Here is a 17,296-nt window from a genome sequence, read left to right as displayed (position 1 = left end):
GACAGTAGAGACGTTAACAAGATCACCATAAGGTATAGATTCCCTATTCCCCGTCTGGATGATGTGTTGGATCAGCTTAGTGGAGCAAGAGTGTTCACAAAGCTAGATTTAAGAAGTGGATATCATCAAATCCGTATAAGACCCGGGGATGAATGGAAGACCGCCTTCAAGACAAAGGAAGGGTTGTTTGAATGGCTAGTCATGCCATTTGGACTCTCAAATGCACCAAGTACCTTTATGCACTTAATGAATCAAGTCCTTAGACCCTTCTTATCCCACTTTGTTGTGGTCTATTTCGATGACATCTTGATCTATAGCAAGGATGAGGATGAACACTTTGATCACATTCGGAAGGTGCTAGAAGTACTAAGGGAAAATGAGCTCTACGTCAACTTGAAGAAATGTGTTTTACTGCAAACACAACTTCTTTTCCTAGGATTCGTCATAACATGTGACGGCATTCGTGTTGATGATTCTAAGGTTGAAGCAATCCGAGAATGGCCAACTCCTAAGACCATTTCTGAGGTAAGAAGCTTTCATGGCCTTGCAACTTTCTATAGGCGATTTGTTAAGAATTTCAGCACTATCATGGCACCAATTATCGAGTGTTTGAGAAAGGAAAGTTCCAATGGGCAGAAGCAGCTGAAGCTAGCTTCAATGAGATTAAACAAAAGCTATCACAAGCTCCTGTCTTGGTACTACCTGATTTCAACAAGACTTTTGAGTTGGAGTGTGATGCAAGTGGAGTAGGCATTGGAGCTGTCCTATCTCAAGAAAGGAAGCCCATTGCTTTTTTTAGTGAGAAGTTAAGTGAAGCTAGACAGAAATGGAGTACCTATCAGCAAGAATTATACGCCGTTTTCAGAGCATTGAAAACTTGGGAAGTCTATTTGCTGCCTAAAGAGTTCATTGTTTATAGCGACCATCAATCCTTGAAGCATTTTAGAAATCAAAAGCATGTTGACCGCATGCTAGCAAGATTCAATTCAGTGTTGAATTGCTTCCATAAAGTGAGCCAAAATGCAGCAAGAAACTTGCTATCACGGTCTGAGACAATGGACCTTGGAACTCCATGAAGTCTGACCACTTCTCGAAAGAATAGGTTTGCCACATGATGAGCATCCGTTGTCTTGCGGCATGGGATGAAATGAGCCATCTTAGAGAATCTATCCACGACCACAAATACAACATCACTTCCTCGTCTTGTTCTTGGCAAGCCCAAGACGAAGTCCATAGAAATGTCCTCCCATGGAGCAACAGGAACAGGCAAAGGCATGTATAACCCTGTGTTCTGGACTTGGCCTTTGCAGGTCTGACATACGGGGCTCCAGCATCTCTCTTTAGTTGTGGCCAAAAGTAGCGAGCTTCCAGGTTAGCGATAGTCTTGTCCCATCCAACATGGCCACTAAGATCACTTGAATGGAGCTCTCTAACCAGCTTGTCACGTAGAGAACTTCTTGGAATGCACAAACGATCATTTTTGAAGAGATATCCATCTTGCATCAAATAGTCATCACCTAATGGTTGGCCCCTTGTGTGCTTTACCCAAACATGGCCAAAGTCTTCGTCACCCTCATACAACTCCTTTATTTGACCCATGCCCGGAAGTTCAGCTTCAAAAGAAGTCAAGAGGCATGCACGACGACTCAAAGCATCGGCCACTCTGTTAGTTATTCCAGATTTATGCACGATGAGATAGTTAAACCTCTCAAGATATGCTGCCCATCTTGGGGAAACTCAAAATCAGCATTGTCCTTTGCTGATAATTACATCGAGTTATTTGAAGAGATTCGCGGCGCTTTGAAAGCACAAAATCAGAAATATAAACAACTTGCTGATTGCAAAAAGTGGCCAAAATCATTCCAAGTCGGTGATAAGGTGATGGTCTACCTCCGAAAAGAGAGGCTGCCTTTAGGTGTTAAAGGGAAACTTAGGCAGCGAAGGTATGGGCCCTTCTCTATCATGAGGAAGATAAATGATAATGCTTATGTGATAGATCTTCCAAGTGACATGGGTATCTCCAACACTTTCAATGTTGCGGACTTGACTCTCTACCATCCAGAAGAAGCGCTCTATGAAGATAACTCGAGGGCGAGTTCCAAACAACCAGGGGAGAATGATGAGGAACACTAGATGAGAAGAAAGAAAACACATGTCAGATCTGTTTGGCTACTTCTAGATGCTTCCACTCTAGTGTAGTATTTCTTTCCTTTTCTTTTCTATCCTACCTACTGTTTTCTAGAGTCTTCTAGTTGTGAGTAGCTATGAGTAGAATGGTGAAACTTACATAATGTTTTCTAGAGTATTCCAGCTATAAGTAGAAGTATGTGAAGGCTTCCCAAAGCCCTATAAATAGAGGTCCTCGCCTCTATTTTGGAGGCAGACTAAGTACCCCTACCTATAATAGAACTTCTTGTTCTCATCTAAGATCTTGGAGTAGATCTTGTGCCCTAGGAGTTCTGGATTGAACTCTTGCTGCCCTATCAACCTACATTCGCCTCTAGAGCGAGATATGTAGCGCAGCACGTTGAAGCCGTTCCTTCAACACTTGTGCTGTACACATTGTAGCAGCAAGGTGGAGTTGCTCCTCCACAAACTTTGTGCTGCTTCATGGAGACAAACCTTGGAATCGAAAGGGTTTAGGCTTAGTAGAACTAAAACTGAGTACATTATGTGTTCAGTACTACTAGGTGTGAGGAGGAGGTTAGCCTTGATGGGCACGTGGTGGCTCAGAAGGACACCTTACGATATTTGGGGTCAATGCTGCAGGAGGATGGGGGTATTGATGAAGATGTGAACCATCGAATCAAAGCCGGATGGATGAAGTGGCGCCAAGCTTCTGGCATTCTCTGTGACAAGAGAGTGCCACAAAAGCTAAAAGGCAAGTTCTACAGGACGGCAGTTCGACCCGCAATGCTGTATGGCGTTGAGTGTTGGCAGACTAAAAGGCGATATGTTCAACAGTTAGATGTGGCGGAGATGCGTAGTTGAGATGGATGTGTGGCCACACGAGGAAGGATCGAGTACAGAATGATGATATACAAGATAAGAGTTTGGGTAGCACCAATTGAAGAGAAGCTTGTCCAACATCATCTGAGATGGTTTGGGCATATTCAGCGCAGCCTCCAGAAGCTCCAGTGCATAGCGGACGGCTAAAGCGTGCGGAGAATGTCAAGAGAGGGCGGGGTAGACCTAATTTGACATGGGAGGAATCCGTTAAGAGAGACCTGAACGATTGGAGTATCACCAAAGAACTAGCTAAGGACAGGGATGCGTGGAAGCTTGCTATCCATGTGCCAGAGCCATGAGTTGGTCGCGAGATCTTATGGGTTTCACATGTAGCCTACCCCAACTTGTTTGGGACTAAAGGCTTTGTTGTTGTTGTTGTTGTTGTTGTTGTTGTTGCAGAAAAATGGAAAATGCCATTCTACTGGGTTGAAGCTGGCTACAACCGCTGAGTTTCAGTTTTCGAGTCAAGACAGTCCAAGTCGTGCCTACCAAGAACTTTTGTACCTTATATTAGGCTAGCTAAATGTATACAATGTGTATGCTCTCCCCAAGCACATGGTAATAGGTGCACCTGCACAAAGCTGAGATCTAGAGCTTACTCAAAACCTTACCATGACTTCACAAGGGTGAATGATAAAGAGGTGGGTCTACTTTCAGAAATATTCAAAAACATAAGTTCATATATGTACCGTAACATAGCATGGAGATATCTTTGCCACAAACTGCCAATCCAAATCCATGCCAATAGGTGCGCGCACAAAACTGACATCTAGAGCATTAGTCTTCCCCTCACAGACGACACTCTGCAAAAAGTAACCAACAAGGTGTCACTGCAGGGCATATATCATAGATGTTCGAATAAAGAGGTTCATCCAACATAATAAGGACTATGTGATGTCATGCAAAGTAAAAGCATATATCATTAATGAAAGCCAATGACGCACAAGCTGATGAGTAAATGAGTAAAATTAAGAACCACAAAAGCCTGTGATGTGACAAGAATTTGCAATTGTCTGACAGATAGCAGCCCAGCACCTCACATGAGATAGAGCATTGTGTCAAATTGTAGTTTGCACATAAACAGGCTGTTACATGGGGAGCCACATATGGTCTGCAGGCCCCCGCCTGGCAGCACCACTCCCTGATCTGGCCCAAAATGGCTAGGATTCCTTTATTACTAAACTACCTCATTAGGTTCGAATTCGTATTAGGTGCTGCCGTGCAGAGTCCGTATTAGAATCAGTTTGAGAGTCCATACTGTATCTCCTTTGAGTCGGCTTGTCAGCCAAGATACCCCTCCTATATAAGGCCTAGGGTAGTTAGAGTTTGATATGCACTGACCTCAGCAAGAGAACCTTCAGGGGATGACAGACCACAATATCTTAAAGTTACATCACATCGAGTACTCTTCAGATACAAACTGGTGACCACTTGAAGCTGCTCAAATCTACCACACATAACCTCTGTGTGACCAATATTGATGATCCTTGCAGCAGCTTGGCCAATAGACACATCCACCAAGAAGCGGATTGTGTTTGGTGAGACCTTTTCAACAGGAAATGATAGTTCATCATCCAGTTGGTAACTTAGCAATTTATTTATAGCCTGCCACTCTTCTTTAGTTAGCTGCTCCTCATCCAACTGTGGTTCTAATCCGCCGCCTTCTTCAGAAGGCAACCCAGCCGAGTTCCTAGAACAAGAAAAAAGGCATACTTGAGATGTGAGGACGATATTGATTATTATTTTTGCATTCAATAGTACAGATCTGAATTAACTCATGCTAACAATAGGAATATTGATCCTCTATATCATCCAGCTGTTTTGATTTCATCTTCCAACAAAAGTAGGTTGCAACTAGGCCTTGATACCAAGCACAAACTAAAGAAAGGCAATGCCAGCCAATAACAAAAGCTCCAACGAGTTTAAAACTAGTTTATATATATGGATATTCTTCTGTTCACAGAGTTGGAAGAGCAAGATTGTCAGATGAACAGTGTTGAGGAACAAGATATGCTTGGGTGTGTGATTAACTTTATTCCTACCAACACAATTAAACAAGACGCAATGCTTTTTGCGTTTTCTTGGAAAAATGTGAATGCGATGAAAAATATGAATGCGATGAAAGGATATAAAAAATAGCAGCAACGGCACAGCGTCTCCTCCGCCTTGTTGTAAACAGCCCTTAGGGGTAAGTAATACTCCCTCCGTTTCTAAATATAAGCCTTTTTAGAGATTTCAATACGGAGTACTTACGAATGTATATAGACATATTTTAGAGTGTAGATTCACTCATTTTGCTCTGTACATAGTCCATATTGAAATCTCTAAAAAGGCTTGTATTTAGGAACGGAGGGAGTATTATTTAATAGTAAAGGACTCAAGGACACGCCCAAACCCTAGACCAATAGGAGAAGACCATTATCTTCACCCTTAAGATAAGAAAAACAAACACTTTTTATATTAAAAGAAAGGGGAGCGACGGTAGGAGAGATGATGCAGAAGACCTGCAAACCATTACAGAAGAAAAAATACGAGATGCCATAAAAAAGATGTGTTTGTTAGTACTTGGTAGTGACTACTAGCTAGCGTGGTTTTCAAAATCAGAAGCAACGAATAATTAATTAATGGATTTGATTAACTAGTGTCAATTTGTTTTACGGACCATCCAAAAGGCCACCATCTTCTCTTTGAGGAGCCCTTCTTATGCAATGTTTCCTTAGATTTCACGGTTTCAACTTTAGCATGACCCAGCAACCTGAAAATACAAATAATATTATAACCAAGTGAACATCAATTCAAACTAGGGACAAACTAACATAGAACCTCTGTAGATACTGCACTAGCACACCTCCAAAGTATAATAACTTTTGAGTCTAGAATTTTCTCAATCTGCCGAATTTCATAAATATCAACACTAGGTGCTTGCTGCAGTAGGGTGGCATAAAGTTGAACATAACGACGACGAAGCTGGCACAGATATCTAGTTCTCTCCCATGAGAACCAATAGCTGGGAACAGAAGAGAAATAAACTTCAGAATGACAATTCAACTTTATAAAAAGCGTAAACAAAAATTGCATCAAAACATATTAACATCCGAGTTATTGTGCATTTATCAGAGGAAATAGATGTATTGCCTTGATGTCCATGACCAAAACATATGCATTTGTCACATAATATGCGTATTGCATAAAGGAAGTGATCTATGTATTGTGTTGAGTCATCTGTGTGTATCTCATTTGATACAGTCCACACAGCTAAGTACTTCATTGTGCAGAATAGAGGAATTGATCTTCTGTAATAATAAAATGCAAATCCATCTCAATTTGTGAAAAATCCAATCCATATCTCAAGAGTTTAGTGGCATAAGAGATATAGGCTCTGTTTTTTCACTTCTTCCTTTGCACATACAAAATCTCATGGTATCAGGGAAAATGCATGTAGAACTTATAAGAGTAACATATACCATAATTTCTTTTGTCGCAGACCAGCCAGCACAGCATAACGCCACCAAGCACGACAATCCTCTTTAACAGGCATAATAGGCCGTAAGTGAGAAACATCAACACGTGTCCTGAATCTTGAAAATGTTTCCAACAGTTTAATGCAATCATAATACTGGGCCTGGTACAGTAACAGATTACAACTGATAAGTAACTTGCCAACACCTTAGTTGAAACATATCAACGAAGCATAAATGAAGGGTTACCTCAGTAACTGTTAAAGAAACATCACTTAGGACAAGTGATGCTTTCTCTAGAGGATTGTTCAGGTCCCCTCTTTCCTGCTGTCCAAGTCGATTATATTTAAGGGTTCCATTTATAGGGGAAACCAAATATCTCCGATTCATCGCCCAAATAGAATTGCCAGGACGATCATCGATGCCATCTTGAAATACCTGTGAAGGATCATTAGGGAAAAGAAGAAACAAATAGGAACCGAAGAAAGGTTGTGCTCTAATATAAAAAAGGAACAACCTCGCTCCATTCACCAGGATTAAGATCCTCCCATTTCTTGGGGAGCTTCCAAGGATTGCTGTCAGAATCGTGGTAGATGGCTAACATATGCAGTTCGACCGACTAAAAGATGGACCAAATAGAGTGAAAATTAATGTCACAAGAATATAATTGTCTGAACTACTAAGACAATAATAAAATAAAAGCAACCAACCAAATAGGTAATAACTTTGTAGGATGTCACGTTATCTTATATAAATCAACTGATTAAATCATTCCTAAATAGTTGCAACCTACTACCTATATTTCCTAGCCATGCAGCTATGCCACACAGCAAGTCTTGCATGTCACTGATAAGTTACATCTTTTGCATTAATCTATCCATGCAACCATGCCACATCAGCAAGTCGTGCATGTTAGTCATAAGTTATTTTTTTTGTGTTATCATGGACGGTATATGTGTTGGACGCTTGGAGCATACCTTCAGTCCAGAAGTATCTTTTGAAACACCATTTCGTTACATACTTCATATGTTTTACTGTTTTATTTAAATATAAATTGAGAACACTCCTATGTTTGCTTTTTGCAGTAGTTTTAATTGTTTTTATCACACCAATTTATACATTTCTATTTAACAGGTTCCCGCAGGAACGCGCAGGGTATCATCTAGTTGTGTGAAAAAGTATGTCAAAATAAGCGCACAGAAATGACAGTCACCTGTTAGCTGTAGAAGTACCACAGTGATGACACACTCGTAACAACAAAAAATTGTGCGCGAGCACCATAACAATGATAATGAATTAAAGCTCGTGACGGACAATCCAGATCTAGTCTCAACATTCACCATACTATAGACCTTGCAACACAGTGTATAACGAGATTCCAAGAGTTAAAGAAGATAAACTCTCCGATGTAAATTTGTCCTAACCTTTCGCAGCTTATCTAATGCTACACCTGCATCAAACGTCTCATTACCATCCTCATCAACTGTAACAGCTGCAAGTTTCGATAAAGTGAAACCAGAAGCAAATGGATGCCCAGCATTGCTGAAGGAAGAACACATAAACTATTAATAAAAAAAGAATACATCCAGAACAACAAAAACTAAAATAATTGTCACTGATTTAGCAAACCTGACAGAATCTTCATATCTGATGTGTACGTTGCTGATGGTGACTTTAAGATTTCCAATTATTGTAGATATTAAATTGTATAGCCATGAATTTCCTCCTGGTATCTGCAGCATGCAAGGACAAGTATCAAAAACCAAGCAACAAAAGATATATGGAATCTGTACAAAACAATAGGACAGATAAATGTCAGTAATCGCATTTCATGTTCATGAGAAAAATGTAACAAACAAATCGGCAACACTTCTATTCTCTAAAATGGCGTCCTTTCATGATCTAAATGTTATTAGGTGGTCGTGCAGTCGCCTTCCGGCAAATCATTGACAGACCTGGCACATAGTCCATTGAGATAAGATGCTCCGACCGATGCAACACCTCCACAGAAAGAACTATTATATAAAGTCCTCATACCAATCATACACTCTGATGCAACGTTCCAACTGTGAGAAGGAAAAAAAAGCATCCATCCTCGACATCTAAAACTGGGGTGACAATATGCTTCAAGATGTTACACTAATATGATTTATTGCAAATTGTTGTAACCGTTCGCTATTAGAGAATATCTCTTGTGTAACATAAAAGTAACAGACATGTTAACAGCACAAGAGATCTTACAGGTCCTCCTTTTGAGCTCCTACTTGTCGCTTCAAGAGTTGCTGTCTCTGCAGCCTGCAGATAAATCCATTAGAATTTGAATTGCTCGCATGAAGCTTATTATGCTATAATCTTTAGGAATGCAAGAAACCAGCAGAAAAATTGTCCAAAAAATGTGCGAATGCAAGAAACCAGCAGAGAAAATAAAAAAAAAACCAATAAGTTCACACAATGTATGTTGCTTCAAAACCAATTTTTTCGATCCGGAACAGTTCCCATTATCTCATCACTGGGTAACTGGTACCATAGTTGGCTCATGGTTGTCAGCTCGCAGACCTCGATTCACCATAACCTGGGATTAGTTTCAATAGGCCACAACTTAAAGGATTATGGTGTGCTTTTAAGGGGATTGGCGGGGGGGGGGACCAAGTTTCCTTAGCTACTTGGGTGCATCCATGCTCAAAAAAAGGTGATCCTACAAACATATAGCACAACTCCCAAAAACAAAACACAACTAAAAGCAAGTATTGCAACATCCACAACCACACAGATACACTATATTCGTGCAATTTGTTTCCTCCATCCATGTTGATTACATGAGATTGCATTTATTAACATGTTCTTGTTTGTCTAAAACTATGATCTCCAAATATTGACCCTATAATTCTGGTCTCGATAATATGTACTTCACAGCTAATTCTGGTTCTCCTGTTCTACAACTACGGACGGGTGCTCGTTATGGCAATTTTTCCTCGGGAGCATTATGGTCTTATTGAATGGAATAAAATCGAAAGTAACATACACATGGAACTGAAGATGGCGAAGACATACCCTACAACTTAATAAAGACATAAATTAGAAACTAGGAGCGTATCACCATGACCAAATCCTACAGATAGGCAACCTAAATCAGATGAGAGGCCTGCTAGCACACATTCTTACTTAGGCATAAAATTCAAATCTTAACTAAGAGAAACTGGAGCATGTCTTGAACTGCCTTGTTAACTTTATATGAGTACAGGTGTATAATTGACAGATAATTGTCTTGAGTGTCGGGAGAAGAGAACTAGCAAGTTGAAAAATGAAACAAACCTCAATCTGCTGAAGCTTGGCTTCAAAAAGCTTTTCTCTGTCTTCTTCCTAATGAAAGAAAGAGAACCACCACAAATATATACTCAGATAAAGGAACAATGAGAAAATGACATGCATAAAAAGGTTGCAGCCAATATAATTTAAAATACCTTCAGAGTTTGCCCATCAGGAGCAGGATGAGCAAGAATGAATAGACGATCAATAAGAACAATAACTGGTTCTTTACCCAAGCTTTTCCATGGAACCTATCAGAAATCACATTTTGCATGAACAACTGAGACATATGACATAAAGCAAAGGCAGGCCCGGAAGGAGATGCTCCATAGTTGGGCAACAAGAGCTATGATTGAAGATCAGACGATACACACAACACATGGAACACAAACACCCTAGCACAGCAGTTTGCACAACTGATAAGTTGAAAGCCTGTAGCAACCACTCAGCCACTGCACCTTCATGCCAAAGAAATATACTCCCTCTGTCCCGTTTTTCTTGTCGCGGAGGAAGAACTACGGTAGTACAAATCAGGTATACAAATGGCAATAACAAAAACAGAACAGAGGGAGTACTTATTTTATTAAGATTCATGCACCAACTAGTAGAACCAAAAGTCCAACTAATGGAGAAGGTTGGACAATCTGCATATAATTCAACACTCCATCTCACATGTGGCTAGATAAGGCCTAAACATGGACAAAAAGAGGGCAAGCAATTTCTTTATATTATTTGCGAAAGCCGAGACTTGAACCCAAGACCTCTTGGCTCTGATACATATTTAGTTTCATGCACCAGCAGTAGAACCAAAAGTCTAAACTAATGGAGAAGGTTGAGCAATCCACATATACTTCATCAAGTTCTTGGACACATTTCAACTATGCACTCCCTCCGCCCAGGTGCATAGGGTGCCCTACGAAAATCAAATATTCCAGATATATTAGGCGCCTTTTGTTTGTTAGCACTAATTGTTCACATGCATTCCTCACCACACGAAGCGTTTTCAGTTTCCCTCTCCCCCCTTTCCACGTACAAGACAATCATCTGCCTCTAGCATTTAATTCTTGTTGCATGCATGCATAGAGGATTGGAAGAATAGGGAGAAACGGGTGGTGAGCCAGTACATAGGTGTCCAACCATCACAGCAATTAATATGAGATTAACTATAGGGAGAGAATCGCGTGATGATTGGCTTTCTTCATGGTTTGAGAATTTCACGGCGTCCAATCTACACGCACCCTTCCTTAGGCGCCCTATGCACCTGGACGGAGTACAAAAAGTTGCTGACTGTAGAACTAGCCAAACACTAAGCAACTAGCTAGGTGTGATGCATACGAGAGAATGAGCAGGGAGATTGCTATAATACATTCTGACCTTAGACAGACACGGAAGATAATTTTACATTTCATAAACATGTTTTTTGCGGGGAGTAAAAACGGTTTTGTTGAAGAGCCAAGTTATCCAATATATATAAGGTGCTAAAATATATGATACGCTCGAGTAACAATACTGTGACACAATAGCTTAAGAAAACATTAGATGTGTAATGTACGAATGTGCTACAACATTCTACCCAAAAATAATCAAGTTCCATAAACAAAAAGGAACAAGAGACATACCTTCAATGTTATGGTGCCAACAAACCCAGCTTTCACTGTTACTGGAAGCTGAAGAGAATTGAGTGCTTCAGCCTTCAGTTTCAAGTCTTTAAGGACGACATCGCCTATTCAAAGAGAAATCCAAGCAGAGTAAATACAGCAATGCATAGAGCAGTAGCGCAACGGCACAGTTATGTGCTGAAATTTCCAACACAAATGATAGCATAATGAACTACAAGATAACTTATATGCCATGTGTCCATAGTAGAAAGCTACAGGCAACTGTGCATTTCTTGAAGCAGGATACCATGCACCGTGGATCATGTACACCACAAATATTGTCATTAAATGGTGATTGCACCCCTACAGATTCTGATGTGCCAAACTGTTGCAACTTGATCACACTGCGTCAGCATAAACTGCATGCAACACCTCTCAAAGGCCAGCTACACTAGACTGAAAAGCAAAGGGCTCACACGGGTGCTGCTTTGCAACACCTACCAGCTACCAATGGTTGGTCGCACTGCCTCAGCGACTGTTTACATCAAGATGCCAAAAGCAAAGCTTTGGAAGGCATATCTCTACTTCTTAGAAAGAATGTAAGGTTCCCATTTCACCTTTCTTCCCACCACCTCTTCGTCCAACCTTCCCCATATGATAATCAATCACCTTAATTTACTTGCCTTCTGAACCAATTCCACTTTAATTTACTTATCAAACTTCTCATCAAAACATAAGGTAAATCACGGATAGGATTTGATAAACATTTATTTACACAATCACATTAATATAGGCAGGTAAATCGCAAGTTAAGGTACTAGAATATGTATATCCCGTTGCAACACACGGGCATTGTCCTATTATTTCTCTACTACTTAAAGAGAATGTAAGGTTCCCGTTTCACCTTTATTCCCACCACTTCTTCATCCAACCTTGCCCATATGACAATCAATCACCTTAATGTACTTACCTTTTGAACCAATTCCACTTTGATTTAGTTACCAAACTTCTCACCAGAACATCAGGTAAATCACAGGTAGGATTTGATAAACAGTTATTTACACAATCACAATAATATGGGCGGGTAAATCACAAGCTAACGTACTAGAATATTTATATCCCTTTGCAACACATGGGCATTGTTTTATTATTAAATTAAAAAAAGAATTGTGTTCCTTTTCCTGCCAGGCAGGGTGCTTCTTCCAACATTCCATATTTTTTCTGATGATCATTCCTTGAAAACCGCCTTAACTGTCTCATCTTTTATTGACTTACCAAATAAACTATATTTTCTTTGGCGAGTCAATAAGTGATTAAAAAAATCATGACAGAGTTTGATAAATATTTATTTACACAATCATATAATACAGAATTATGGGCTAATGTACTAGAATATTTATACCCCGTAGCAACGCACTGGCAAATACCTAGTTCACAGAAAGTTGTGTTTGTGGGGTGTTCTTTGAACAGAGTAGGGAAGCATCAGTCTCTTGACTTTATCAACTGTTTTTTTCAATTAGACTTAGGCTGTAATTTTGGCATTGCAATGGCTTCCCAAAAACACTTGCACATGTTATTTTAGTATTTCTCATGCTAAATGATTGTCAGCTTTCCCCTTGGAGATGTAAGAGATATACTTTACAAGAAGTCGGCTTTCTCTATGATTACTGAGCCCCAGCACTGCAATAACAAACTACTCCTTAGGATGATGTGCTAGGATATCACATACAACTGGCATTACAAGAATAGGTGTTATTTTAAGCATTAGCACAACTGCAACGGTTATAAGTAAGAATTATAGTTGCAAGATCTGCTGTTCATTCGGTTTGTGATTCACCACTTGTGAATCAAGTTTGATGGGGGGTATACATCTCTGGTTCGTTAATCTGATGACTGATTCATGTCAATGAATCTGATTCGCAAACTCCGAGTAGCAATCAGAGTTCCCAATTTGTAAATCTATGTTTGTGTATTTAGTTGATTAAATTTTCCATCATTTCTGTTGCTAATTGCCAAAGGGGACCCTTGGAGCAGCGGTCAAGCTGTTGCCTTGTGATCATGAGGTCACGGGTTCGAGTCCGGGAAGGCTGCGTACAGAAGACCCCAAAGTGGTCAGACCCTTCCTCAGACCCTGCGAAGCGGGAGCTACGTGCACCGGGCTGCCCTTTTTTCTGCTGCTAATTGCCCCAATGCAAAGAAGGTTTACATTTTATGGACTGGACAGGTAAAATGCAAAGCACATGACCCATCATGTTCTGCAGATTGATTACAGGAACAAATTCCAAAATGATTAGGAAGAAAATAGCCACTGAAACATCACAAATTCCAAACTGATGCTCAAAAGTCCAAATGTGTGGCTCACACATCCACGAAAGCTTAATGCTGCCTCCAAAACCCATTGCTCACAGCTTCCCAGGAGGCCATCTTTTCCATGAGCTGCTCATCTTTCTCTCATATTCCTCAAAGAGCTACTCGTATTGCTCCAAAATCTCCCCAGATCCACCATGACAGAGCTCTCCGAACACGTATCCACTTGTGCACCTGGTGTAGGATAGCCCACGGGCACACAGAGGGGAGGAGGCTGTCCTCCAAGCATGCAGCCAGGTCGCACCAGCTGACCCTGTAAGGTTCCCGTCATCACATGGCAGGCGTTGGATGCCAGTGTCAAGCTACTGTTAGCTTTCCCTCACAATAGGCCCTCATCATAGGTACAACCGTAGAACTCTGTTAGACGTCACTTCTCTCCCAATTTGTGTGTAGACTGGCCAGTGGCTGTGCTCTGATCAGGTTTGTTTGAGTTCGTAATTCGGCGAACAAACTGAGCGAATTCAAGCCCCAATCTAGATCTGAATACGAAGCCACTACCAGAGAATTCGGTAAGTAAGGTAAAACTAACATCATGCGTAAGATTCTAAGAAATAGTCATAAGACATCAGAACTGCAGTTCATTCAAGCAAGTGATGATGGTAAAGACAACAAAAAAGATGGTCAGAAAAATATACCTTTCCACACACTTATTCTAAGTGCTTCAACAGAAAGTCCTTCAACATATTCACCCAAATATTTGCGAAGCAAAAACAGCACCTGCAATTAAAAATATATAATTCCTTCATGCCTCGGAATTTTAAGTACTATTATAAGGATGAAACTCAGTGAATAAGAAAATAGTAATGGTTTAGAAATTCAGGATTGGTTGTGCTAATCTGCTACTTTGCATATTTGTCATACGTCAAAAGGGCAGATAAAAACTTGGAATGTTACAAAATTATGCAAGGACTTAATAAGATTGTATTCATCAATATATCTCATTAATTACGACATATGCCAGGTGAGCTTCAAATAGCTGTGGACTATTTCCAGAATCAGCAGGACGTCCTGACACTCATCAATGTGACAGGTTAAAATTGCTGGTTTGTTATTTTTCTCTCCCTTATTGAATATTATCCATTGTCTGTAACCATTTAGCCTGGTTCGCAGAACTGATGATCATGACAAGAACTGATTGTAGCACCGCATAACTTTCTTACTGGCACTGCTAATGTTTATTACTCCCTCCGTTCCTAAATATTTGTCTTTTTAGAGATTCCAACTGGACTACCACATACGGATGTATATAGACATATTTTAGAGTGTAGATTCACTCATTTTGCTCCGTATGTAGTCACTTGTTGAAATCTCTACAAAGACAAATATTTAGGAACGGAGGGAGTAGTTTAATACTATATATCATAGTGTTGCAGAAGTCAAGACACTGAGCAACCTTGGAGAATGAATGGTTGCAAACTTAGAATATGATTGCCCAGAACATAGCTTTGACCACAAAAGTACTGGTGCTCAAGTGACACTCTGACTATACTTATTACAGACAGGCTAAGCATATGTAACACCCTGTTGTACGATCAATCCATAACTATAAACTCTTCATCCATAACTTGAGATACAATGCACCAGGCAAACTGACAATCCGATCGATTTGTTCAACATAAGTGCAATGCATCTCCGCCATGGGAACTTAAGCAGACAAAAACTACGAAATATTTTTTGGAAAAATATGGCCCCCTGCCCCGTCACCGCAAACTCTGTCCCGGTCACCAAGGACACAACGTGCAACCCATCAAGACCAACCCGAAATCCCCCATAGTTCCGCACCAACTGCGCAGCGTCCGACTACTCGAAACATGCAGCGCGATCGCACATGACCACCGCTGCAGTGGGAATCCCCACACACGCACACGCACGCACCCAATTGCCGCTCGATCATGCAGGGTGCGTAACCTCGTCCTAATCGTAGACGGAAGAGAAACGAGGGAAGCGGGACAGGGAGAGAGATCGAGATCATACGTGGCCCTCGAACATCGCCGAAGTCGAGGGGCGGCCGACGACCGGGTCCGGGGTGGGAGGTGGGGTGGGGGCACTCTAAGGCGACAGCACGCGCGCGAACCCGTTGCCTCCGCACGCCCGGCGGGGAAAATCTCATGGACGGGACCGAAGGGGCTAGGGTTCCTGGAAAGCCAGAGGAGGCGCGCCGTGGCGAGAAGGACGACGATGCGAGGAGGTGACGCGGGGCGGAGAAAATGGTGGGAGTGGTGGGGGTGGAAGTGAGGACGAGATGGGGTCGGAACGGGGCGCTGGCCGGTGGGGCTCTTTTTGGCTGGGTTCAAGCCGAAGATGGGTCCGTCCCGAGCTCTGTTTTGTAACGTGTAAGAGCTTCTCCGCGGCCCCAAGGCCCCCCGGCGACTTTTTCGCATTGGCGCCGAAAAAATCCGAGTCGCGTCCTAAGACGTCAAAATTCACCGGCTCATTCTATTTTTGGGCCCGGCAGGCCAAACCTAGCGCACTGGGGGGCGCTCGGGGGCTCCAGCGGAAGAGAAACCCGGCAAAACCTATTTGGCGCTGCAGGCGCCGGTTTCTTTGGTTTTCTGGTAACCCGCGCCTGCAGCGGTTTTATGTGGGCTCGGCCCATTAGACTTCCACCGTAGCTCGTCCCCCGACCCCGACCTCCTTCCGTTCCGACTAATTCAGTCGTCCTCCGACCCCAACTCCTCCTTCCTCGACCAGATCACCTTCTTCTTCACCCCGCAACGGCAACGGAGGTCGCTCGATCCAGTCGGCTTCATTCTCCCGGAGGAGGGATCGCCGGATTGATTCTCCTTCGTTCTCGCGTTCGATCTGTTCCCGCGGGATGGCTTTTATTGGTTCGTCCTCCTCCTAACCCTAGTTTTTTTTTTGTTGATCCGGTTCTAGGGTTTGTTCGTCCGATGTTAGGGTTTGGTTCGATCGCTGGTATGTGTTCGTGGTATTGTTCCTATTCGTTCGGTGCTAGATCCCTCGTCCGCGAGATCCACCCTCATATTCGACGCTAGGTGTTCGTCCCCTGGTAGAATCGCTCCTGTTTTTGTTTAGAGGTTGTGGTGCTGGTTTGTTCATGTAGTGGTTTTATGTTAGATGTGTTCCCTTTTGTTTTAGGGTTCGTGGTGTTGTTTCTTTGCTATGCCACTATAGGTTAGATCCGCTCATTTTGGTAGGGTGGACTTGAACTTTTTCTCCATAGGCAGAGAATCCATTTGTAGTACTTTTATGTATTTGTAATTGTTCTTGTGTTGTCATGTGGAGAAAGCCATGTAGTATTCTAGGGTTTTTTGGTACTTTTTTGTGTTTTACATTTTTTTTATTCTTCTGCTCTGATGTGCAGAAAGCTAGTAATTTTTTCTAAGATTTTGGTGCTCTATGTTTGTGGTATTTGACCTATTTGCTATTATGTGCAAACAGCCTTGTAGTAGTTTTAGGTTGTTTCAGAATTTTTTGAAAATCATGATAAACAAATCGGAATCCCCTTAGTCATGTGTTGTTTTTTTAATCAAATTATGCAATTTAGTTTTTAAGAAGATGTTTGTAAGAAGATGCTAAGTTTGTTTTATGTTTCAA

The 17,296-nt window shown here is 41.5% G+C and overlaps 1 protein-coding gene across 1 annotated transcript in view; it reads right to left on the bottom strand.

Annotated features, from left to right (window-relative positions):
• The window catches only part of LOC123144534 (uncharacterized), a 71,253-nt gene extending 55,255 nt beyond the window's left edge, over positions 1 to 15,998 (bottom strand). The window contains exons 1-15 of the mRNA XM_044563732.1: positions 15,713 to 15,998; positions 14,374 to 14,455; positions 11,393 to 11,496; positions 9,929 to 10,024; positions 9,780 to 9,827; positions 8,709 to 8,762; positions 8,097 to 8,200; positions 7,892 to 8,009; positions 6,985 to 7,086; positions 6,717 to 6,905; positions 6,474 to 6,631; positions 5,858 to 6,016; positions 5,672 to 5,764; positions 4,351 to 4,699; positions 3,699 to 3,812 (exon numbers count right to left, since the gene is read on the bottom strand). Of these exons, the coding sequence (XP_044419667.1) occupies positions 3,699 to 3,812; positions 4,351 to 4,699; positions 5,672 to 5,764; positions 5,858 to 6,016; positions 6,474 to 6,631; positions 6,717 to 6,905; positions 6,985 to 7,086; positions 7,892 to 8,009; positions 8,097 to 8,200; positions 8,709 to 8,762; positions 9,780 to 9,827; positions 9,929 to 10,024; positions 11,393 to 11,496; positions 14,374 to 14,455; positions 15,713 to 15,727 (1,785 nt within the window). The 5' untranslated portion in view covers positions 15,728 to 15,998. The remainder of the gene's footprint in view (positions 1 to 3,698; positions 3,813 to 4,350; positions 4,700 to 5,671; positions 5,765 to 5,857; positions 6,017 to 6,473; positions 6,632 to 6,716; positions 6,906 to 6,984; positions 7,087 to 7,891; positions 8,010 to 8,096; positions 8,201 to 8,708; positions 8,763 to 9,779; positions 9,828 to 9,928; positions 10,025 to 11,392; positions 11,497 to 14,373; positions 14,456 to 15,712) is intronic.
• Between the last annotated feature and the right edge of the window lie 1,298 nt (positions 15,999 to 17,296).

This window comes from Triticum aestivum, chromosome 6D (assembly GCF_018294505.1).
Source record: "Triticum aestivum cultivar Chinese Spring chromosome 6D, IWGSC CS RefSeq v2.1, whole genome shotgun sequence".
NCBI classification, from domain to species: Eukaryota; Viridiplantae; Streptophyta; class Magnoliopsida; order Poales; family Poaceae; genus Triticum; species Triticum aestivum.
The sequence above is the reverse complement of the archived record's forward strand: the minus strand, read 5'-3'. Positions and strand labels throughout refer to the sequence as shown.